Below are 22,592 nucleotides of genomic sequence, written 5' to 3'. Positions count from 1 at the left end.
CTCAGAACGACAAAAAATTGGCAGTGGCTTAGCTCGGCTATGCCAGGATATACGTAGCGAAAGGTAAGGCATAGCATGGTTAGCCTTGGTTAATCTTGATTGCAATCAAGGTTAGTCTGGTTGCCTAGCTATGTTGCGGCGCTTAGCCAGTCGTTCGGCGCGCTGTTCGTCTGCTTCCTGGGCGATTCGTTTCCTCTTCATCTCGTGTCGATGTCGATTCCCGGCCTCCTCCTGCTTATCAGAATCGTCGCCATCCATACTGCCGTCTCAACTGTGGATGCGGCGCACGCGAGCCCTCCATTTCAACCCACCGGCGTGTTATCAGGTATACGACGCAGCTGGCGAAGCGAGCGGAGGCGAGCGCAACGACGATGAACGCGTGTGACGTCATACCAAACGGCGGTGGAGAAAAGGCGTGGCGCTGCGCAGCGGCGGAACGCCCGTGGCTCGGTGCTACTAGTGGCGCATGCGCAGTAGTGACTAGGGAGCAAGAGAGAGAGAGAGAGAAATATCCGTGGCGAGGTGCGCTTTCTGACGTAATGTGCCTCCTCGGAGCACCGCCACGGCGAAATCGCAAGTCCGCGGCCAGTAAAGCTTTCGCTTTAATAACCTCCTTTTTCCAGCGCTGACGCCGCTAAAATCTGGCCGATGCGCGTTTGATTGGCACCCCCTCGACTTTACCGTCCGTCAAAGACGCAAGGAAAGGTTGCCCCTCCCCAGTCAAACTCTCTGTAACGCTGAATCTATCAAATCCTTTCTTTGGATGCTGACAAGCGCTGACAGTTTTCCTTCGGCCTCATCTCGTTCACTATCGAGGGGCAACGCCTGCAAGACTTCTGACGGCGTTCCTCATAGTTCTGAGAAGCCTTCGGTGAAATGCTGAAAACCTTGCTTCGACTTTCAGTGCTTCGCATTCAGGCGAAAGTGCCAATTTTTGTAGGTTTCTCCTTCCACCCGACTCAGCCTATTACTCCTTGTCGCGCACGTAGGTAGCATATGATGATGATGATACGTAGTTGAGGACTAGCATCATCATGTTTGGCGTCATGGTCACGTGCTCTCGCTCACCGCTGAAGAAGACAACGGTCAGCGCAAGATGGACACAAAAAAGCGTGGACGGTTTGATTTTCGGCAAAATAAGGGCTCAACATCGCCGTCATCGTCAAAGAGCGCGACTGAAGGTGAGCGAACGCTTTATATCTATACGAGGAGTGGATTAGACCGGCAACCGGCTCGATGGATTCCGACAGGGTCATTCTGGACTCGCTCTTGGCTTTCGCCAAGGACGCGCAGCTTCTAGGACGGCTCTGAATACGCCCCCCCCCTCCTCTTCCTATTCCCCATTATAGGCCTTCGCGCCATCCCTTAATAAATACATATTGTCATCATCATCATATCTATACGTAGCATTCGCATTGAAAAAAAAAAGGCACAAGAATTTAAGTCGTCGACGAAAGAAGGCAAGCAATAACACAAGCGCTTCGACACAAAGGCAACGCAGTTGTTTCTTGCTCTATTGTTGCGCTTTTTTTCCACAATGAATTCATACCAGCTCTCTCAGCTTTAAGCTGAAGCAATCCGCTTTCTATTTACTGCAATGCGTTGTAATTTTTGCTATGCATCTGTCGCTTGCTACTGAGTGTTACAGGTAATAGAGATTTTATGCGAAGCATATTACGAGGGCTCAACCCAGCTCCTCAGGCGCGGCGGTGACCATGAAATCACGTGACACCGTGACGTCACGACAGAGGAGAAGTGGCTTTGGCTCAACTCTTGCAAGACGGGCTGGGTGGGAATCGAACCAGGGTCTCCGGAGTGTGGGACGGAGACGCTACCACTGAGCCACGAGTACAACGCTTCAAAGCGGTACAAAAGCGCCTCTAGTGAATGCGGTGTTGCCTTAGAAACGCGCTGTTTCTAAGGCGTGCGTCTCTTGCTCAGGCGCACATTTCGTTGCCGCGCCGAACGCTGCTTTGCTCGACGCTCACCGCGTCCAATGCGGGGCGCATAGTCGCTGCCCTGTAGCCCATTGTCTTACACCCCTTGGCGGGTCGACGGGAACGGTGTCGCGTTCCACTCTTGAAGGCGAAGAAGTAATGCATGAGTTGTTTCTTCGTCTAGCCGAACCAAATATAGCCAAGCAACAGCAGTTCACCAGGCTAAACAGTGGTTCAACAACTAAAATAAAGGCTAGTATGCTTCGCATCCTGGGCTTAACCTTACCTAAGCCACAGCCATTTTTGGAATAGGGGACACAAACGTTTGGGGCCACGAAGAAATAGCGTCGAAGCCACTGCGCATGCGCGAGACGCAATCTGCGTTTGGGTTTTGCGTCGGGCACGCTATTTCACTGATTTAGCGGGAGTCCCAAACGCTGCCCCAAAAACTTTGCATCAAAGAACATGGCGCAACCATTGAAGCGTCGCCTCTAACCTAGCAGCAAACTGGTTCGATTCGTGGTAACGCGTGAAGTTCGCAAGCTAGGAGAAGTGACTGCGGTTATCGTTTTCACTCAACTAGCATGTGTTAAGAAGATTGATTCATTAGACGCCACTGATTCCGAATTGGATTGTCGACTTCATAGCTCGTAGGCCTAACACGGCTTGCCTGATGAGGGCACATAAAGTTGGTTACTCAAAACTAAGCGCAGTTAATTGCTTGACGCTAATAGAATGACCTCTAAATTGTAATTAAACGTGGATGCACGAAAATCAAAATTACTCTTCTTGTAATAAAACGGTATATTTTAATTAAATATTTAAAATACCTTTTCTTTGACGCCGTAGTGGCGCTGCAAGCCCAAGACGATATCCGCGTACGCAAAGCCCTATTCTAAAACTCTTCACTCCTGCGTACGCCAACGCTAACAGCCGCAAAGCTCTTTGGTGCCCCAAACTTTTGGAGACCCTATTCTAAAACTTCCTTATACCAGCGTGAAAAAAAAAAAAACATTTTTGGCGACTCGCAGGCAGTGAGGCCCCGGCTGTGTCGCTGAGGAGTTCAGGGTCTGACACCTCCCGGTGAGACACATTTCCTTAGTATTTTAATGCGTCAATATTTGGAGCGTCAAAGGGGGAAAAAGTGTACGTGTGTTAAATGTGGGAAGCCGGTCACGTGGTGGAGGTATACGTACACATGTATAGTGCAACTCACAGTGGTATGCTACGGATCCACTGTCAGTTGCGCTTTGCAATGTGATGAATGTTGTTCAAGTCATGGATCCGAGACCTCAGAGAAGTGCAACGTAATCATATATAACATATATATATATATATATATATATATATATATATATATATATACATATATTACAATTATATACCGGGTGACTTCTTTAGTGGAAATTGACTGATCAAAAAATCTTATGGCAGACACTATTCTATTGCGCCAGCTGAATTGCTGGAAAATTCGATTATTACTCGCATACTAGCCGCAGTGTGTTGCTAGCGACTTAACAAAGTTCCACTTGGCATCGCAGTTATTAACTTTACGACTCATGTCCCCAATATGGAATTGAAGCCGAGAAGTAATTAGGTCAGTACCGTAGTCAGGCGTCACGCGCACTTAAGTCCTGTACCGTTCGGTGTTCCTGGGATGCAGGAAAACCAATCATCGTTATAAATAAATAGAAATAAATGCATAAAATGTAGCATACAAGTCAACAGAAACTTTGCACTCAGAACCATTTTCGAGAAGTACGTCCCCAAAATATGTGGAGAATACTATCGACGTTCCAGTTAGCGCTTATCAGAAATGCATTTTTTTCCAGAGATGTAACAGGGTGTAGAAACCGGAGGAAACGTGGGGTCAGAAAATTATGAGTCATGATAATAATTTTTCTTGTCTGTAAACTTTAATAATTTCCTTATATGCCGGTTCCGGTAGAACGAGAAGAAAAGGGGTTAACCGAGGGGCCCGATTTTGATTGATCATATCATGAGAAGTGAAGAAACAAAGGCACCAAGGAAAAAATAGGAGAAATTACTTGTACTGACTAATTGAATTAAAGAAATGATAAATTAATGGCAATGAAAGTGGATGAAAAAACTTGCCGCAGGTGGGGAACGATTCCACGTCTTCGCATCACGCGTTTGATGCTCGAGAATGCATGCCGGCAGAAATGCATTTGGTTCATACCTCTCTGTATTCGTGGTTCCTTCTGTGTCCTGTGTTGCGCTTTTACTCTGCTCTGTCCTAAAATGCGTCAACCGGCCCGGCTAAGCACGCTGTTTCCCGATTCCACGACGAAATATCGCGTGGCAGACTATCGTTATGCAACCACGATCACCCTTCACTGTCATGACAGGGCGTTAAATTAGATTAAATTATGGGGGTTAACGTGCCAAAACCACTTTCTGATTATTAGGCACGCCGTAGTGGAAAACTCCGAAAATTTCGACCACGTGGGGTTCTTTAACGTGCACCTAAATGTAAGTACACAGGTGTTCTTGCATTTCGCCCCCATTGAAATGCGGCCGCCGTGGCCAGGATTCGATCCCGCGACCTCGTGCTCAGCAGCCCAACACCATAGCCACTGAGCAACAACTAGAGCACGGGTCCCTACTGATGCCTTACGTCTTAGCTCCCTACGTTCGATGCACAATCTCCATTTCAAAGGCTTCTCCATACGTTTCCAATGGGTGCTCTCGCACATAGGTATCATAGGCAACGAGATGGCGGACAGCCTCGCCCATAGAGCGCTGTCTGGGAATTCATTGAGAAGAGTGCCTCAAGAGGACAACAGACTCTTCAGAGAAGTGGTGTTGTGCCACTTCAATTCTTTGCGGAGCTCACCTCACAAGCCGTGTGTGATCAAGGGTCTCAAAAGAAACCAAGCCACCTTACTGCTCCGCATTCGCACGGGCTCTGCTCGTACCCCTGCGTGGATGTATAAGACTGGCCTGGCGTTATCACCATTATATTCAACGTGTGGTGTGTGCGGTGACATAGAACATTACCTAATGTGCTGTACTGTGTATAACGCGGAAAGGAGGGTGTTATTCGGGTCCCTCAAGAAGACAGGAGTCCCTCACAGTTCTCTCCAGGACATTTTAACGCGATAGCGTTAAGGAGCTCGTGTCGCAGAAAAGCCGGCGTCGTCGGCGTCGGTGTCGGCGTCGGGTGTCGGCGTCGGTGTCGGCGTCGGCGTTTGCGGCGTTGACCGTGAGCGATAAATCACGGCAGGCGCTTCATAAATAAAAAGCAACTTCCAAGATTGGCCCGGTGGGAATCGAACCAGGGTCTCCGGAGTGTGAGACGGAGACGCTACCACTCAGCCACGAGTTCGATGCTTCCAAGCGGTGCAAACGCGCCTCTAGTGAATGCGGTGTTGCCTTCGAAACGAGCCGTGGAAAGTTATACTGCGGTGTATATGGGTAATTATGAACATGTAACGTACAGAAGTCACAATTACACGAGTTGCGAAGTGCGTTTCCGCTGCATTTCTTCTGCGCTTTCCGCACACGCAGAGCCATCTCGCGGCAAACACAGAAGACCCCCCTCCTCTCAATGTACGGCGCTGCCCCGACAGGAGGCGCGCCGCGCGCGCATTGGGACCGCTGCCAGGCGCGTCGCGGGACTCCCTCTCCCCTGACGACGCTTCGCCGTGCTCCCGGTTTAGATAACTATCTATCTCTCTGCCCGTGCCGATCACGACGTTTGGCTGGCGCAGATCGTTTCCCCTCCGAGACACCGAGTTCTTTGGTTCGTTCCGTTCGCTCAGGCGCACGTTTCGTTGCCACGCCGAACGCTGCGTTGCTCGACGCTCACCGCGTGATAGGTGGGCGCTAAGTCCGATGCGGGGCGCATCGTAAGTGATCGCTGTGCCGTAGCGCATTGTCGACCCCTTGGCGGGTCGACGGGAACGCTGTCGCGTCCCACTCTTGAAGGCGAAGCTTAAGCGTCCTCCAATTTTTTTCCCCGCGCGGGAACCGGTTGTGCAGAAAGGAGGTCTCTCGCCTTCATTTAAATTACCTACAGGACACGGATTTGGCCTCCACATGGTGAACTGAGGAGTGACCATTTTGTAGTGGTGAGGTCTGTGTCTGATTATGTAATTTATTTATTTTAAGTGTCGCCACGGTGGAGCCATTGCCGGCAGCAACTGCAAGGCTAATTTAACTCAACTCAACCACGGCGGGTGTGACAGGGCGTTAAGAGTGCATCTAGGCGGCTTGTCGGGCTGAGAGTACCGTGTCTCGCTTATATGAACGATAGCTGGTCAATACGGTGGAGTTAGCGTGACGGTCGAGTTCGTCCCGTTGTCGCGGAGGCGATGGACTGGGTCGGCTCGAGTCTGCAACGAAGGACCGGGCGCCCTGTTCTCTACTTCGCCTCGACGCAGGCTGGAGCTGCGATGTTGGCTCGACCAAAGCTCCAACGCGTTGACATAGTTGCTGTCGATCAGGTCGAAACGTCTTGGCCCGGCTCGTGACTCGATTCGCTCGGGTCGGTTTCATGTAATAGAACGTAACTAATCTATCGCTGGCGACATCAGCACGCGTGTATGCAGCATGCATTCGCCAGTGTATATATGCCTTCTTTTTTATAGTCTCGTGTAATGCGGGTTCTTTAGCTGTGACTGCTATGCGTATCAGCGTGTATACGTATGCGTGCTTGTATCTTTCCCAGAGGCCAGACGTCGCAGGATGACAAGTGGACGGCGGTCTTGGGGCTCATGGTCATCGTCATGGTCACCGTGTGTGCCTCGTACCTGGCCTGGGCCGTTCTCGTCGGTGCGTTTTCGAACGCTGTTCACTGAGAGGGCGTATATTTCTGGCCGGGATGTTAAATCATGACACGCAGGTGTATTCAGTCCTTCCGATTTTCCAAGAACGATTTTTTAAGACGGTAGAGCACGGTCTGATACCTCCAAGGCCCCAAGGCAACCCCTCTCGTTCATAGCATTTGGAAAAAAAAATCTAAATGGCTGGTTTCATCCCAAGCAGTGACAACTGCAATTCGAGGAGAGCGGAAGGAGTGCTGGGGAACATTTAAGCGAAACTTAATTAAATAAATCTTAGCAAAACGAATCCCGAGTGCTGCACTACAGCGTTTGTCGTAGCCCAACTTTTTACTTGAGACGTTGGAGTCAATAAATAAATAAATAAATAAATAAATAAATAAATAAATAAATAAATAAATAAATAAATAAATAAATAAATAAATAAATAAATTAGCATGATTGGCATGCTTGAGCTGGCATTGGAAAGAAGTGTAATCCTAGTATTGCGCGTGCACTCTGCTCGCGCCATAGTTGATGGGAAGTAAACAAACCTTAGAAAAAAGAGACAGATAATTAATTTCGTCTTGCGTTTTTAAGAAATTGTACGGGTATCAAACTACATCGCGCTGTTTATGTGGATTTTCAAAGTATTCTTTTTCTTTTTTTACCAGCGTGCTTAGAAAACAAAGATGTGAGTTAGTGTCAGAAAATGTTCAGGCAACTGCCACTATAAGAGGGTGTCAAATCTGAGTAGTTATGCGATGATCGGCAATGGATTCTGCGACAGTCGAATGGACGCTGAAGAGACGTATAAGTTAAACAACATTAGTCGGTAATACACAGCAGCAATTGCCGTGAATAGGCAAGTTTTATCGTGAGCAGAGGTTTGGTACGACGGACAGAACGTAAAAGCGAGAAACAAGTCGGGACACTTTGCAACCTCTCCCTTGGTGTTATCCTCACCAGTTCCTTGTGACGTTATAAATGTTGGTAGCGGGAGCACAGATCACTTATTAACTGATTGAGAACTACGCTAGACTACAAAGTGAGCGGAAACTCAACCTTACTGTTTTCGGTTGGCTTCTCGTGCACAAAGGCGCTCAAATGCGTTGGATACCGTGAAACCTGGGTTTTAATTTGTTCTGTCACTGAATTGGTTTTTGTTGAAAAACTATGCAGGTGGTATTTTGGAAACTTAGACTAACCTTCCAAAGTGCTCATCGTTACGGAGTGCCCGTAATTACACCACAGGGCACACAAGTTCATTGGATGCCTCATTAGTGCTTTGATTGGTTGGTTGATTGACGGAAGTGACATTAACGTCCCAAAAGCAATAGTAGGGCTCTAGGAAACGCCGTAGTCTAGGGGTTTGGCGCAATGTTGATTGCCGGTGGTTCCCTGACGAGCCACTGAGACCAAGTACACGAGCGTTTTTGTACTCTGCCTCCACTGAAATGTAGTCACCGCGGTCGGTAACCGAACCCGCATCCTCGCGTCTCAGCAGCTGAATAATAATGACACTGAGGCAACGCTGCAGTGTACTCGCGTTTTGCTGCATGCGGCGCTTACAGTGACGCTCACTGCACATTCGATAGAAGGTTGCATGCTTTGAACCATTCTCACGTCTTGAAAAGTATGCGTTTTGTTAAGACCTGTAATGAAACCTGCCCTGGCGGCTCGAAGTTGCTATGATGTTGCGCTGGTGAACACGCGATCGCGGGTTCGATTCCCGCGGTAGCAGTGACCTCATTTTGATAAATACAAAAAAAAATATCCTCTGCCTATATTTTGGTGCGCTGTAAAGAACCTAAAGTGGTCAAAATGAATCCGGAGTCTTTCACTACGGCGTCCCTCGTTGTCCAATGAGCAGCCTCGCAGGACGTTAAATCCCTCTATTTAACAACGACAACGCGTGAGGGCCTTATGAAGAATTCTGCGAGCATGTAGTCGAGAAATTCGAGTTCGCCTGCCCATGCGAAAATGTGTGGTTACGTTCCACTGACGGTTTGTTTCCCGGAAGAAGGAAAGGAAACGGAGTTGTTTCCTATGTATTTTCTCCATAGCGAAAAATCAGTCCCCGACATTACGTTTCCGTTGTGTTTGCATACTTTGTATATACATTTGCATAGACGTCCTGTATCCATCCTTCGTATAGGTTCTGCGTTTCCAACGTTTCTGTATTGTCTGCGTGGCTCTGTGGTCACATCGCTTTTAACGCGAGACCTTTCGCCTTTGCAGAAAAGGAGGCCAACCTGCCCTCATTTCCTTCTTGGACTCCCGACAACGCTACAGCTGGTGAGCAGGGCCTGCAAATGGCTGGTGACAGCTGCGCGTGTAACGCTTTCAAGCACTTTCACAAATAACTTGGATCGAAGGTCTTAACTGTAACCCACACACGTTAAACTTCGCGTGTACACCGCCCATTGCGTTCCATCAAAGTCTAAATATACCTAAGTGCCACCTTTAGTTTCTGAAGACACCGCAAAGCATTCTACGCGTTTTAACTGTGGGAAGAAATGGGGGTTGGGAGAAGACGAGTTCTGAGTAATTATCTAGAAAGCTCCTAATTAACCTACGAACATTAAACTTTAGGCATAGACAGCCCCCTGACACGCCCACTATTCCTCCTCAACGTTAGCTCGGTGGGCTGTATTCAATTATCCTTGAAACCAGAATGCCTCGCGTATAATGACAGTATACAGATCTCGAACGATGCATGAATAATTTGCTAAAATGTCTGCAATTTGCTTACTGATTTTCAACTTTGATCGTGCGTCGCCCATAACATTTCCACACTCCCTAACCAATTTGAATATGGGTGCCAAGTTTAGTTCTTTCAGAATACTGCATTGTCAAACAAACTATGCACTTAAGGATCTAGCTCGCTCTTAATTGGTCTAGTTTGTGCATGGTATACAGAACGGAAAGAAGGTATACTTACATACATTGTACATATATTCTGCACAACTCGAACGGGAGAGAAAACGCTCATTTAGAAGCAATATGCTAAGCCCTTGACCTCCCCACTTCAAACTTTCAATGCAGGTTACTCATACCGCAACATTTTTTTAAATACGAAATTGCTCCCCCATTTTGTTCGTTCGGGACACCGGGTTAACTTTCTACGCTTTCCTTATGCTGCCCATAAAGAGAGAGAATGCGAGTAATTAGCCATTTTTATTTATTCCATAATTGAGCCGCACAGTTCGACCTTTGCCTCTGGCATTATTCCCGTTCCCACCAGATTTAAACTCGGCGCATTAATTTAGTTCTGCCAGGACGCATAACGTATACAAGCGCTTCTGTAGTTGCCCTGCGCATGTGTGACTATACACTGTGCGAGACTGTGCGTGTGACTACTTTGTTTCTATATCACGCAGAGGGTGCGTCGAACCGGTCAGACACCGACGAGTTTGTGACTACACCATCTGACGCTGTGCGAAGTAAGTGTCAGCTAGGCAGAGATAATGTGCTTCATTACCATATTTTTTTGTTACAGGCTTCGTTCCGAAAAAGGGCGAACGTCGAGTTTTGTCCTTGTACTATATAGCATGTCTTTACCATCCTACAGTTACTGATACTGGCTGCCATTTATTGAGCATGCACCGAGTTTACGTGGCTCTCAGTCTGCATATTTGCCGCTATCGACCGGCAAGTTTACCAGGATGACTTAGGCTGGCTGCCGTGCTTGCGTAACGATCTGTAAGCGGCCAGGTTGCTCGCCGTTGCTACTTGCTCCATTGCCGCGCGCACACACACACGCACCCCCGCACATATATAAAGGCGTACACACAGAGAGGGAGAGAAAGAGAGAGAGAGAGGGGTACTGGGATCGACACCCTGCACCTCCATCAAAAACGATGGGGTGCGTTTACTTAAAGATGAGCTGATGAAATGGGAAACGGGGTGGCCGCGCCGACACCGAGGCGCTCCAAAGACAAGCGCACTTCGTCCACCCCTTCCTCCGTCCTCGCTGTCGCTCCAGCGTAACGCTATATATAGAATCATGACCATACAAAGCCAACAGACAATGAAGCCAAGGTAGTGCAACGAACGCGTAATGCAGGGTTTGTGGGCTGGGATTCCACCGGCGACACGTTATTTTTCCGTCCCCGTTCCCCTCCCCCCCCCTTTCCTTTTCTCCATTATTTCCTACATTTCACTTTCAACCACAGCTGATTTCCCAGATACTTTCCATGGTTTCATTGGCTGTTGGCTTTTATATGGTCATTATTAACAAAAATCCAGCCCCTCGGTTTCCATTCTTCTCTGGTTAATTTGTATAGATACAAATATAGGGGGGGGGGTCACCCTGAAGGTCACATGAACGGTTAAACCGAACCATACATACATACAAAATTCAAAGTGGCGGAAAGAGGGAAAGAACGCTATCGCCTTAATGAATGATGATAAAATTGGCCTACGTACGTTTACTCTCATCGCACGCCGAGACAAACTGACAACAAGGTTTTGTCGTTATTATTGATATTATCTGAGTATATTAACGTTTAGACGCTCCACCTTTGGTGGCGCCGCGGCTTTGGCGTTGCACTACTAAGCTGGAGGGCACATGGTCGAATCCCGGCCGCAGCGGCCACATTTCGATGAGAACGAAATGCAAGAACGCCAATGCGTCGTGCATTGGGTAAGCGTTAAAGAAACTAAAACTTAGACGCTGTTAAGCCTAATGAAAAGTACAAGAAAATGCCACGGCGTGTACGAAACTGGGCAACATGATGAGAAAACCCCGACACATTTCTAGCTATGTAAGTGAAGACAAATCATTGATAATTAAGCGTTGAATACTGTGGCGCCACCTGGTGCTTATAAATCAAAACACACCATCATTTTGAGGCACAGCAGCCTCCAAATAAAAAGCTAATTTTAGGAAGGACAAATCACCGCCAGTACAAGCATGAGCGCGATGTGACTAAGCGAAGGCTGTCTTTAACATTAATTTTTTTTCTGCCACGCGGGAGAGTGATAGCGTGAGTGAACTAGCATCGTAGCGGGCAGTCTGGGCAGTGCCATGTTGTTACGTATATTTAACCGTGTTGTAACCGCAGTGCTGACGCCCGTTGTTGCATCTGCACCGCTGGCACGAGTTGTTGCAAATGGGTCGCAAGCCCCAAGGGTAGCATTGGCCTGGCGGCCTGGGGCACAACTGGAAGCATCCGAAGGTCCTGGCAAAGCATGAGTCGACTGCTAACAGAACAACTTGTTTATTCTAGCATCGCAAAAGAGCGGCCGGTCAGGTCGACCGAAGTGGAGAGACGGGAGAGCACGTTACTCAACAGAAGAAATCGGAGCCTCTCTCTTGGCGTCCGGGGGCACCTGCTTTTATACTCTCGGAGTCGCAGGCAAGAAGGAAGGTCACAGGACGAGGCCACGTGACAGCGGGGCACGGACACGCTGCGAGACATGTTGAGACGAGTGTAGTGACGCATCCGCCGAGCCGGCGCCGGTCAGACCTCCTCGCTTCACACTTTGGGAGCTCCTCTCCCCGGCTGCCGCGCTTTCACAAGCGTGGGCACACACACGCACACACGAAGACACGTGGCACTGAAACATGTCTGGACGCGCTTGGCGGGGAGGCGTTGCAGCAGCTCCGAACGGGCCAAAATGTCCGCCGCTTTGAACGAAGTCCCGGCGTCCGTTGCATCTGCGCCGGCTATACCGCGCGTCGTAGGCGAAACGTAACAACCGCTAGAAGCCGTCCCGTAGACAATAGCTTAGCGCCAGATACCGAGACAGAAAACTCCGCACAGGCGCAGTCGTGGCAGTCAGTATCGGTAACGCTATGCTAAAGGACAGTAACGCTATGCTAAAGCTCTAATTCAAAACTTATTGTTGTGCAGCATCGTAAGCTACGGCTATTTCCCATTTATTCTACTTGAAAAAGGCAAGCAAGGCATTCAAACGTGGTTTTAAAGTGAACCCACCGCTCAAACACGAACTCTGCGAACTTCAAGCATGGGCGAATCAGCGGTTTACCCGGAAGTGTTACGTTCACTGTAAAAAAAATGTTGCAGTGAATGGACGAGAAATATCTTGGCAGCTGTATTTCCAAACATCACACCGTCAAAATGGCGGCAGGAAATTTTGTAAGGCCTACACCACGACGTACTGCTCACTGCAGCCATTCGAATCGTGTTATTATCGCGAGGAATTGCGTTTTTTTTTTCATGTGGTATTCATGACTCACTCTTGTCACTATTCACGGCGACGGAAACATCCTGTCGGAAAGACGCTGACGGCTAGTCTGAACTGACAAAATCATGGCCGGTGAAGTGACCTTCGGTTTTTTTAGAGCGTGCACACTTGATTCTTTTATTTGCCAAGAGTCAGTACATCTGTTTCAACGTTTGCGGCATTGCGTGCCAGCTTCTTTTCCGTTAGGTGACGCAAGCAAGGTCGATCAAAATAGGTCGCGAAGCTTCGGGCGTAAAGCGGTTCAGTACAAATTGTCACCGACATCAGCAAGGGTTGTTATAGGAGCAGCGATTGAAGCGCGACTATGTTTGGAGGGAACAAACATTGGAAAGAAAAAAGCGCATTTTAATTCAAGGAAGACACAGTTAGATTCGTTCAACGAAAATAAAAATCCTTGTCAATTATATATATTCGTGACGAGTTAAGAAAGTACAAGTTTATTTAATTTTATTATTATTAATAAATACATTGCTTTTCGGCGCCCATCGTTACAGAGGGCGTTGACGCCGCTTTCACTCGCAATGCAATGCACCTCTTGAAATTTGCAGAAAGGCGCGCTCGTAAAGTTCACCTGTTGAAATGCGCCCCCCTCACACGTTGTGCTTTCTTGCTTGTCGAAGTTTGTCTTAATTTAGTGACGCGGGTAGCTTCATCGCTTCTTAACCTGTTCAGTCAAAAATAGTGAGTTACGACCGCCAGATAATTGTGTAGTTGTTTCCGTGCGACTGCGCTGGCCGACGGGCTTGGCGTCCGACGATAGGATCAGCACTCTACACCTAAAGCTTTCGTCGGCCTTCAAAGAAAGTGTGTTCTGTGCAGGGGTGCGAGTTCGACAACCGTACGGCTGGCCTTTTCCTGCATCGCTTTCCGCGTTGAAAGCTCGAAACGCCTAATAAGTCGAATGGCGGGGCACTTGAATATATAGGTCTAAAGGCAGGCCAACAAAGCAAATTTCGCGCCTTCGAAAACGAAAATGCCGTAACTTTTGTTTTTAACGGATATGGCGTCACATTATTTTTTCTTCCACCGGAAGTGTTCCGTCCACATGCAGGTGGCGCTAAGCCTCATGAACCGCCGATGAACCGCCATGTTTTGAACGTACGCGCTCCTATGGACGCTTCGCTACCAGGTACATTTACCTTGACGCAAGCGCCAAACGAATATCTGCCGAGCGCCGGCGACACTATCCGTACTGCAAATTGGAGCCGTGCAAAAACACGTGCAGCGGCCGCTTCCTGTGAGCTTGTGCTCCTAAAGACAGCTGCCGGTTCGGGTACAATAGCGACGGGAGCGTCGCCGCGTTCTCGTCGTGCAGCGGTGAACCAGCGTTCACGCACAACACGAACAAATATGCAGATTTTGCAGTTGCAAGAGCGAAGACAGCCTGGAGCAACAAGCAGCACCAGCGTGTAGCAAAGCGGTGCTCTTTTACATATATAATACTTCTCAGGAAAAGGACCGGTTAACGATAACATGGTAACAATGAAATTCAAACAGCGCTAGACGACAGGACCAGAAAGAGGAGGACACAAACACGGCGCTGAACCTACAACTGGTTTATTTGAAGTAAGAAGTCAACTTACACGTAGAAAACTGGGCACGCATTCGTCCAGGTCATACATCGATGATCAGACACAAACTCCGGATAGCCGGACAGTAGAAGTTGACTTCTTACTTCAAATAAATCAGCTGTAAGTTCCGCGCCGTGTTTGTGTCCTCCTCTTTCTGGTCCTGTCGTCTAGCGCTGTTTGAATTTTATTGTTATTATGGAACACCAACTCGCCCAATCCGCTGCCCTTCAACGATAACATGCCTCGTTGCAGGTATAGTGTGTTACTTGCAATCGCAGGGGCTTGTGCCTTTAGGACAGTGTACTCTCACAAAACGGGATTTCTTTCTCTACACGCAGCGCTTTCAAAGCGAAATGTTGACTTGCCAAGAGAAGGCAGTGGAAAGAAAATGACCAAACCGGTAAGCTTGCACTCGACAGTGTTACAGTGCAGGCACAAGAGGTTAAACAAATGCATACTTACATTGCCCCTGCAACTTTGGTGAAAGTTTTGTGTCTTCTATCCACTCGTTGTTCACCGTGGTCGCCGCGACAGCGACTGGCGGGGCGGCGCTTGCTGCCGCCGAGGCCCCTCGAAGTGCGCGAACGTTGATCAGGAGGCGATAAATGGCGGGCGCTGTCACGTGACCGAACGTCACAAGCGTGTATGACGGCGCGTATGGGTGTGGTGCTGCAAAAGGTCTATATGCCGACTCTTGTTCGTTTTATTCATACGACTGACCAGAAGCGAAACGAAAGTTTACTTATTTACTTACTTAGTTATTTATTTGAAGTACTCTCACGGCCACTAGGACGTTACAGAGAGGAGCCCTTAGCACTTGAATAACAACGTAGAATTCTTTTGATCATCGCTTAAAATCCACCGTGCTCAACTGTGTACAGTAGCTGTTTCTTCGCTTATATACCTTCGCCCTCGCGCGTGTGCAGGCAAGAACCCCTTGACTAACGCCATGGTCTGCCACTACTCGTTCAACGAGGCTGCCTTCCACGTCCTGGCGCCGGACGGCCTGTGCGACTACGCCTTCTGCGAGCAATTCTACCTGCCGTCGCACCAGGGTTTCCTCGAAGGGCCGGGCCCGGACCAGGAGAGCTTCATGATGGCAGCCAGCAAGCAGAGCAAGACGGAATACGGCATAAGCTTTCCCATCTTGTGAGTAACTCGTCGCTATACCGCGGCCGGATGAGAGCAAAGCACGCTAAGAACTTCGCGAGCACGATTCTGCCGGACGAGTTGGCATCGATCGAAGCGCCCCGAAGCGGTGCACACTCGACCGTGCACTTTTGGGGATAGAGTCACTTTCCCCAAATGTTTCGTGGCTAAAACTACATGCGTCGGCATGTGCGGGCGACGTGCACAATTCGTGGCGAAGTGTCGAACTATAGCGTGCTTTGCACGATGCCAGCACTTCGCGCCTAATTGGCTACTTCTGAAGGCTCGTAGGCAGGAAAACATTTTGCGTTGACGGCCTGCAGGGCTACTTTTTTTTTATCACATTTAAGAGCAACGTGCCACGATAAAAACTTCTAAGTCCATTATTATGCTCAAATGGTACACTTCGCGGTGCTACACTTCTTATAACACAAGCAACGTGTACAACCAATATCACGCACGTGTGTTTGAAGATTTACCATACTGGTACCTTTGACCATGTTCAGGATTTAGGTCATAGTGTTGATTGGACATTTTGGCACTCGCTCACTTGTCGGCCATGCTGCTACTCGCACGCACACACACGCAAGCAAACGCATTATGGGCGACTGTAGGTTTTTAAGGAAATAAGTGTGAAGTGATGCGAAATATTTTTTTTTGTCTGACAACAGAAGACAAATCGTTCAACTGCTTCACTCTCGCTTTGTAGATAATTTTTACGATTGCACTTCTTCGTTCAGGTTCGCCGCCAAAATAACTGTAAATGTTGGGCGACAGCCTCGAACTTGTAGTGGATCCGCGAATTTAATAAAAGGGGTAATGAAACCTTAAAGACGTGATGCCTTTCCTAGGAACATATTTGAGTCAATGAGAATTCATAAAGTTTTCGCAGGCGTTTTTTTGTAGCCTTCAAACTTGTTACAGATTCGCGTTCGCGGATAGGCTTCTAACAGCGAATAGCAAAGCAGCTTTATGTTTTTTGTGCATGGAGAGTGAGGGACAAAATTTTATCGTCAGGACACGCGATTGTGCTTTCGTTTGGAGACAGTTGGATAAAAAATTGCGCGGAGATGGCAGCCTACGCGGTGACCGGCCGGTTTCTGAGTAAGACAGTGAGAAGAGTCCGTCGCATTAAATCACTTTTGGCACCTCTGGTGTCGCGCGGGGAGCGTACACACATTCACGCGGCGCTTTTCACGCAATGCGAGCAAAGCGGAGAAGGATAATTATGCACGACTCAGCGCACCGAAAGCGACTGAACGATAGGATGCAATAACAGCTTTTCGAATGAAAGCTACGCTTTTAATTGAAGAAAAAAACTTCCCTATATAATCTTCTCTGAGTGGTCATGCAACGAGTCAGGAAAAATTATATACTGCTTGGGGAGGGAGGAGGACTCGCGACCGAACACTGTTGACGTCATGCTTGTATTATAACGTATCAGTTTTCTTTATACTAGCATGGCTGGTACACTGGGACACACTGGCACACCGGACACACCGTTAGAGCTGGGACACTCTGTATATACAAACTCCGGCAAGGAAAGCAGTGGTGGCCCTGACGATCAAAATCCTCTTCTTACAATGTTGATCATCACAAGTTTCTATTTGCCTGAAACGCTGGGCCTTTACATATATATACACATACACGTTGTTTTCAGGGCCATAAGCACGGTCCACCATGACCTGGCTAGCGAGGCGGCACCTGGGAGCGTCTCCCGGTACTGGGCCATGCGCTTCTACCACTACGGCTTCGTCACCATGGATCTCGGACGGAGTTCTACGGAGCTGAAACACGTCCTTGAGGTCTTGCAAGTGAGAAAAAGATGTGTTTACCTTTATGAAGCGAACGAAGCGATTAACCTTGTAAGGGCCAGACATACTTCCGCGTCAAGGAAGATTAGAACAAATTGTTCACCTTTAATTTTTGCCATGGAAATGACATTTGTAGAAAAAAACGACATTTTTTTTAGAGGTAACTCATTTAGTATATGAATTAATTCGGAGGGTAACTATGATACCTGAAAATACACTATGTCAAAAGCGAAACTGATAGCCCTGCATTAAGCTCCCCGCATTATATAAGCTTTTTGGGGCATCAAACACGGAACAGCGTATGCAATATAGGTTGGGCGTTGCAGGGTAAAGTGCGCTTACTGGTAAAATGAATTAAAACATCAACTACACGGCTAATATCAGTGTCACACTGAACAATGCGTCCGAAAAAAAAACTGAATGATAGAGATTTATATATCTTCATATAGGACTGCGCGCAGGCGCATAATATTGGAGGACTCTGGATTATACGTTTGGCCTCCTGCAGCTCTTGAGCGTGGAGGGAAACTCTACTAGGCAAATGTTTTCGTATCGTTGTGACTGAGGCCGCCTCGGTTGGCTATAGCGTGGACGATTACTACCTACTCGAGTGCTGTCTTTCATATATCTCGCAGTGTAGTTCGTGAGTCCAACTAGTTTCCCGGTTCCGGTGGCGCGCCGATGGCTTTTTGCAGTCCTTGCTTCCATCGCTCACCTCTTACTCGTGCATTTGTAACATGTAACGCAGCTCGCGCGTCTCTGCCGCTACGACAATGACGATGACTTGACCATGGTGCAGCAGTAAACTGTACAGTAAGCTTGTACTGGTCTATACAGTTTAGGTTAACAATTCCCTGTGGAACGAATCACAGTGCTGTAATGAAGCAGTAAATATTCGCTTGGAAAATTTAAACAAGATCATAAGAATCAGGAGATGCTGTTTGTTAGGTTGGCGGGGTTTTAACCTCCCGAAGGTAGCTGAGGTGCTGGGAGAAGCGTGGTATAGTGGAAGGAGGCGATAACCTTGGCAGTCCTGGCGACCTGGCGTGCGAGTGGCGAACGTTGCAAAGGAACGAATGAGGCGGATGTAAGGTACTGCACGATAAACGTTCAAAAAATATGGAACTACGTCGCTCTCGCGAAGCAGGGGCATCCCTGTGAACAAGCTTTCGGACACGTTTAGCGCCCCAGATCCTTATAGCGATAGTGCGGAAAACCTTCGCACGGATCGTCATCGGCGAAAGTCAAACCCGTGGTCTCGAGCTAAACAGCTTAAGCGGTCATAGCTGCCGAGCCCCAGCCAAGAGTATGTTCGCTGTAATACTAACTCAAACACATTATAAGAAGCCAACAAACATTGACGCCGAGGACAACATAGGGGAAATCACTTGTGCTTAATAAATGAAATAAATAAACGATATAAGAGTGGAAATGAAAGTGGATGAAAAAAAAAAACAGCTTGCCGCAGGTGGGGAACGATCCTACAACTTTCGCATTTCGCGTGCGATGACCTACCAATTTAGCTACCGCGTCGCCGTTTCCCCTTCCACATTCTTGGGTATTTATGTTTCCTTGTAGAACCCTGGGAGCGTTAGCCCGCGCCACCACTCACAGACCTTGGCGGCGGGCGTGGAACATCCTTTCTGCCACAGGCGTCACAAGAACGTCATCTTTTTGGGTGAAGGCAACCGGTCAATAAACCCACACATGCTACCTGAAGGCATCAATTTTGCCGGATTCGAGACCATCATTATGTAATAAACGAGAAGAAAGGGGCTTTACCGCCGGGGCCCGATATTTATTAGCCATATTATAAGCAGTCAACAAACACTGACACCAAGGACAACATAGGGGAAATTACTTGTGCTTAATAAATGAAATAAAGAAACGATAAAATAATTGAAATGAAAGTGGATGAAAAAACAACTTGCTGCAAGTGGGGAACGATCCCACATCCCACCTTACCCACCTGCGGCAAGTTGTTTTTTCGTCCACTTTCATTTGCATTAATTGATCGTTTCTTTATTTCGTCTATTAAGCACAAGTAACTTCCGCTGTGTTGTTCTCGGTGTCAGTGTTTGTTGGCTTCTTATAACACGGCTAATAAAGATCGGGCCCCTCGGTTAACCTCCTTTCTTCTCGTTTAACTCAAGCACACACACACACTCCCACCCGCAAATAAACACTGACCTCTTTTTCGCTTGCCGGTGTGTGCAGATGGCCAAGAAACTGGTGACCCCCCTGACCAAGCGAGACGGCCGGCCGAGCTACACGGCCATCGCGTGGAACGAGAAGGGCACGAGCGCGGTGACCGAAGCCGTGAAATTGATGAGGTACACGATGCACGTACAGGGTGTCGGGACTCAGGCTCGCTTGCGAAGGTTTGCGTGAACGTTGACATCCGCCATGAATAAACATGGAACATTCGACATTGTACAGCTTTGCTTTGCTACAGTAACTTCTGCAGACCACTAAATACCTAGATGCTGGCCACAAATGCTGCCAAATGGTTGCATGCAAAATGTTTAAGCTAACGACTGAAACAGCATTTAGCTAAGGAAAATTCCGACTCAAGGCAGGAGAATGTTTATCAGTAGGCAACGCATAGTTAGGATTCCCGAGAAGCAGCGTGAATGCGAGGAGCGGCAAAAGGAAAAGTATCGGCAATACAACCAGCGGCTGCGTGTTGCCAGAATTACCACTACTCCCATTACTCTAAATTACCATTACTACCATTACTATAGCAATAAAGCATTGCATATGCCCCTCAGCAGTTGTACCATGGTGGTTTTCAACAGCTTCACTGGACATCCCCTTTCGCAGAGCCGGGATGATGAGGGAATTTTTATCTTCTACATTGATTTCTTTTTTTTTCTTTGTAAAAGTATAAAGAGCACCTCAAGTTTCACGATTTCGAGTTTCAAGGTTTGCGTAAGGTGAGGTCGGGCTGAGGCACCCGTGTAGGCAGGGTCGGCTCGGTTCGAAGTGCGAGAATCAGGGCAACCAGAGGGGCTCGATGTTTAGAGACAGCCGAGGAAGGCCATAACGGGGGAAATAATTTACTTTTCGTGAACGAGAAAATTGTCGTCCGCCCAAATGATAGCGTGAAACCCATACGGATTTTCCACAAAGAAAGATCCGCAGTTGAAAAGTTCGTTCTGGTCCGGGGATCGAAACAGGGACCGTCGCCTTTCCGAGGCAGTTATTGTACCTTCTGAGCCATACGAGAAGGCTAGCAGATCATAGAGCGAAGCCGCATTTATCGACAACTCGGATAAGAGGGACACAGAATATGGCTAAATATTCGGCTGGATTAGAATTTTCTCTTTCATGATTCTTAGGCCATCTTCTGGGCTTCCGCAGGTATGGTTTGCCGTATTGTTACCTTTTATTTATTATACTAATTACCAAGAATAGAACGATCGTGAAACTTGAGGTGCTCTTTATACTTTTTCAAAGAAAAAAAAAGAAATGAATGTAGAAGATAAAATGGCTGTGGCTTATCTAAGGTTAAGCCCAGGATGCGAAGCATACTAGCCTTTATTTTAGTTGTTGAACCACTGTTTAGCCTGGTGAACTGCTGTTGCTTGGCTATATTTGGTTCGGCTAGACGAAGAAACAACTCATGCGTTACTCTGCTTCGCCTTCAAGAGTGGAACGCGACAGCGTTCCCGTCGACCCGCCAAGGGGTGTAAGACAATGGGCTACGGCGCAGCGACTACGCGCCCCGCATTGGACGCGGTGAGCGTCGAGCAACGCAGCGTTCGGCGCGGCAACGAAATGTGCGCCTGAGCAAGCGACGCACGCCTGAGCCTTAGAAACAGCTCGTTTCTAAGGCAACACCGCATTCACTAGAGGCGCTTTTGTACCGCTTTGAAGCATCGTACCCGCGGCTCAGTGATAGCGTCTCCGTCTCACACTCCGGAGACCCTGGTTCGATTCCCACCCAGCCCATCTTGCAAGCGTTGAGCCAAAGCCACCTAGAAACAAGCGCAGCTGCTTATATACCGCCGCGAGCGACGGCGCGAGTTGGAGCACCGTTTCTCCTCTGTAGTGACGTCACGGTGTCACGTGGTCAGCCTTGAAGGCGACGGCGCGAGTTGGAGCCCCGTTTCTCCTCTGTCGTGACGTCACGGTGTCACGTGGTATGGTATGGGGTCAAAGGTCATTGAAGGCGACACCGCCGCGCCTGAGGAGCTGGGTTGAGCTCTCGTAATATGCTACGCATAAAAACTGCCTCATCATCCCGGCTCTGCGAAAGGGGATGTCCAGTGAAGCTGTTGAAAGCCACCATGGTACAACTGCTGATGGGCATATGCAATGCTTTATTGCTATAGTAATGGTAATTTAGAGTAATGGGTGTAGTGGTAATTCTGGCAACACGCAGCCGCTGGTTGTTTTGCCGCTACTTTTCCTTTTGCCGCTCCTCGTATTCACGCTGCTTCTCGGCAATCCTAACTATGCGTTGCCTACCCATAAACATTCTCCTGCCTTGAGTCGGGATTTTCCTTAGCTAAATGCTGTTTCAGTGGTTAGCTTAAATGTGGCAAAGTCCTCCATTGCCCACATATTGCATGCAGCCATTTGGCAGCATTTGTGGCCAGCATCTAGGTATTTAGTGGTCTGCAGCAGTTACTCTAGCAAAGCAAAGCTGTACAATGTCAAATGTTCCATGTTTATTCATGGTGGATGTCAACGTTTGCGCACCTATGGCCAGTAGTGCGCTCTATCCAGTATTTCTGAGCATCACCACTGTGACAGTCTGCATTGCCGTTTGGCCTACTGTGAGATCGTCGAAGACATTATGCTACCCTGCATCTTGTTACTCGGTCAGCCGAAAACGTTTACCGAGCCACGTGATAGCCAACTGTTGTCCGCACCAAATGAATTAAATTCATTCTGCATGCATTCATAATTCACCTTAAGCTGAAGCTAGAGCAGCAGCAGAGTACTTCCTACGAAGATTTACAAGCTGCAGACCATCGGGTGCCTACATACACGACAGCCTACGCCTAGGACACTAATGATGTTGCGAAGCTTTCTTTGCAAGCCCTCCCGGGCTTCCCTGACCGTGGCTGCTGGGCGCTGTTGTCCTGCCAAATAGGTCACTTTTCAAACAAA

The 22,592-nt window shown here is 48.1% G+C and overlaps 1 protein-coding gene across 1 annotated transcript in view; it reads left to right on the top strand.

The window, feature by feature from the left end:
- The first annotated feature begins 1,053 nt into the window (after nt 1-1,053).
- Nucleotides 1,054-22,592, top strand: part of LOC135921840 (uncharacterized) — a 39,368-nt gene continuing 17,829 nt past the window's right edge. Inside the window, exons 1-8 of the mRNA XM_065456217.1 lie at nt 1,054-1,181; nt 2,969-3,020; nt 6,631-6,734; nt 8,963-9,019; nt 10,105-10,167; nt 15,435-15,657; nt 17,318-17,471; nt 19,689-19,804. Of these exons, the coding sequence (XP_065312289.1) occupies nt 1,097-1,181; nt 2,969-3,020; nt 6,631-6,734; nt 8,963-9,019; nt 10,105-10,167; nt 15,435-15,657; nt 17,318-17,471; nt 19,689-19,804 (854 nt within the window). The 5' untranslated portion in view covers nt 1,054-1,096. The remainder of the gene's footprint in view (nt 1,182-2,968; nt 3,021-6,630; nt 6,735-8,962; nt 9,020-10,104; nt 10,168-15,434; nt 15,658-17,317; nt 17,472-19,688; nt 19,805-22,592) is intronic.

Source organism: Dermacentor albipictus, chromosome 8 (genome assembly GCF_038994185.2).
Source record: "Dermacentor albipictus isolate Rhodes 1998 colony chromosome 8, USDA_Dalb.pri_finalv2, whole genome shotgun sequence".
Classification (NCBI taxonomy): Eukaryota; Metazoa; Arthropoda; class Arachnida; order Ixodida; family Ixodidae; genus Dermacentor; species Dermacentor albipictus.
This window is presented reverse-complemented; position numbering and strand designations above follow the sequence as displayed.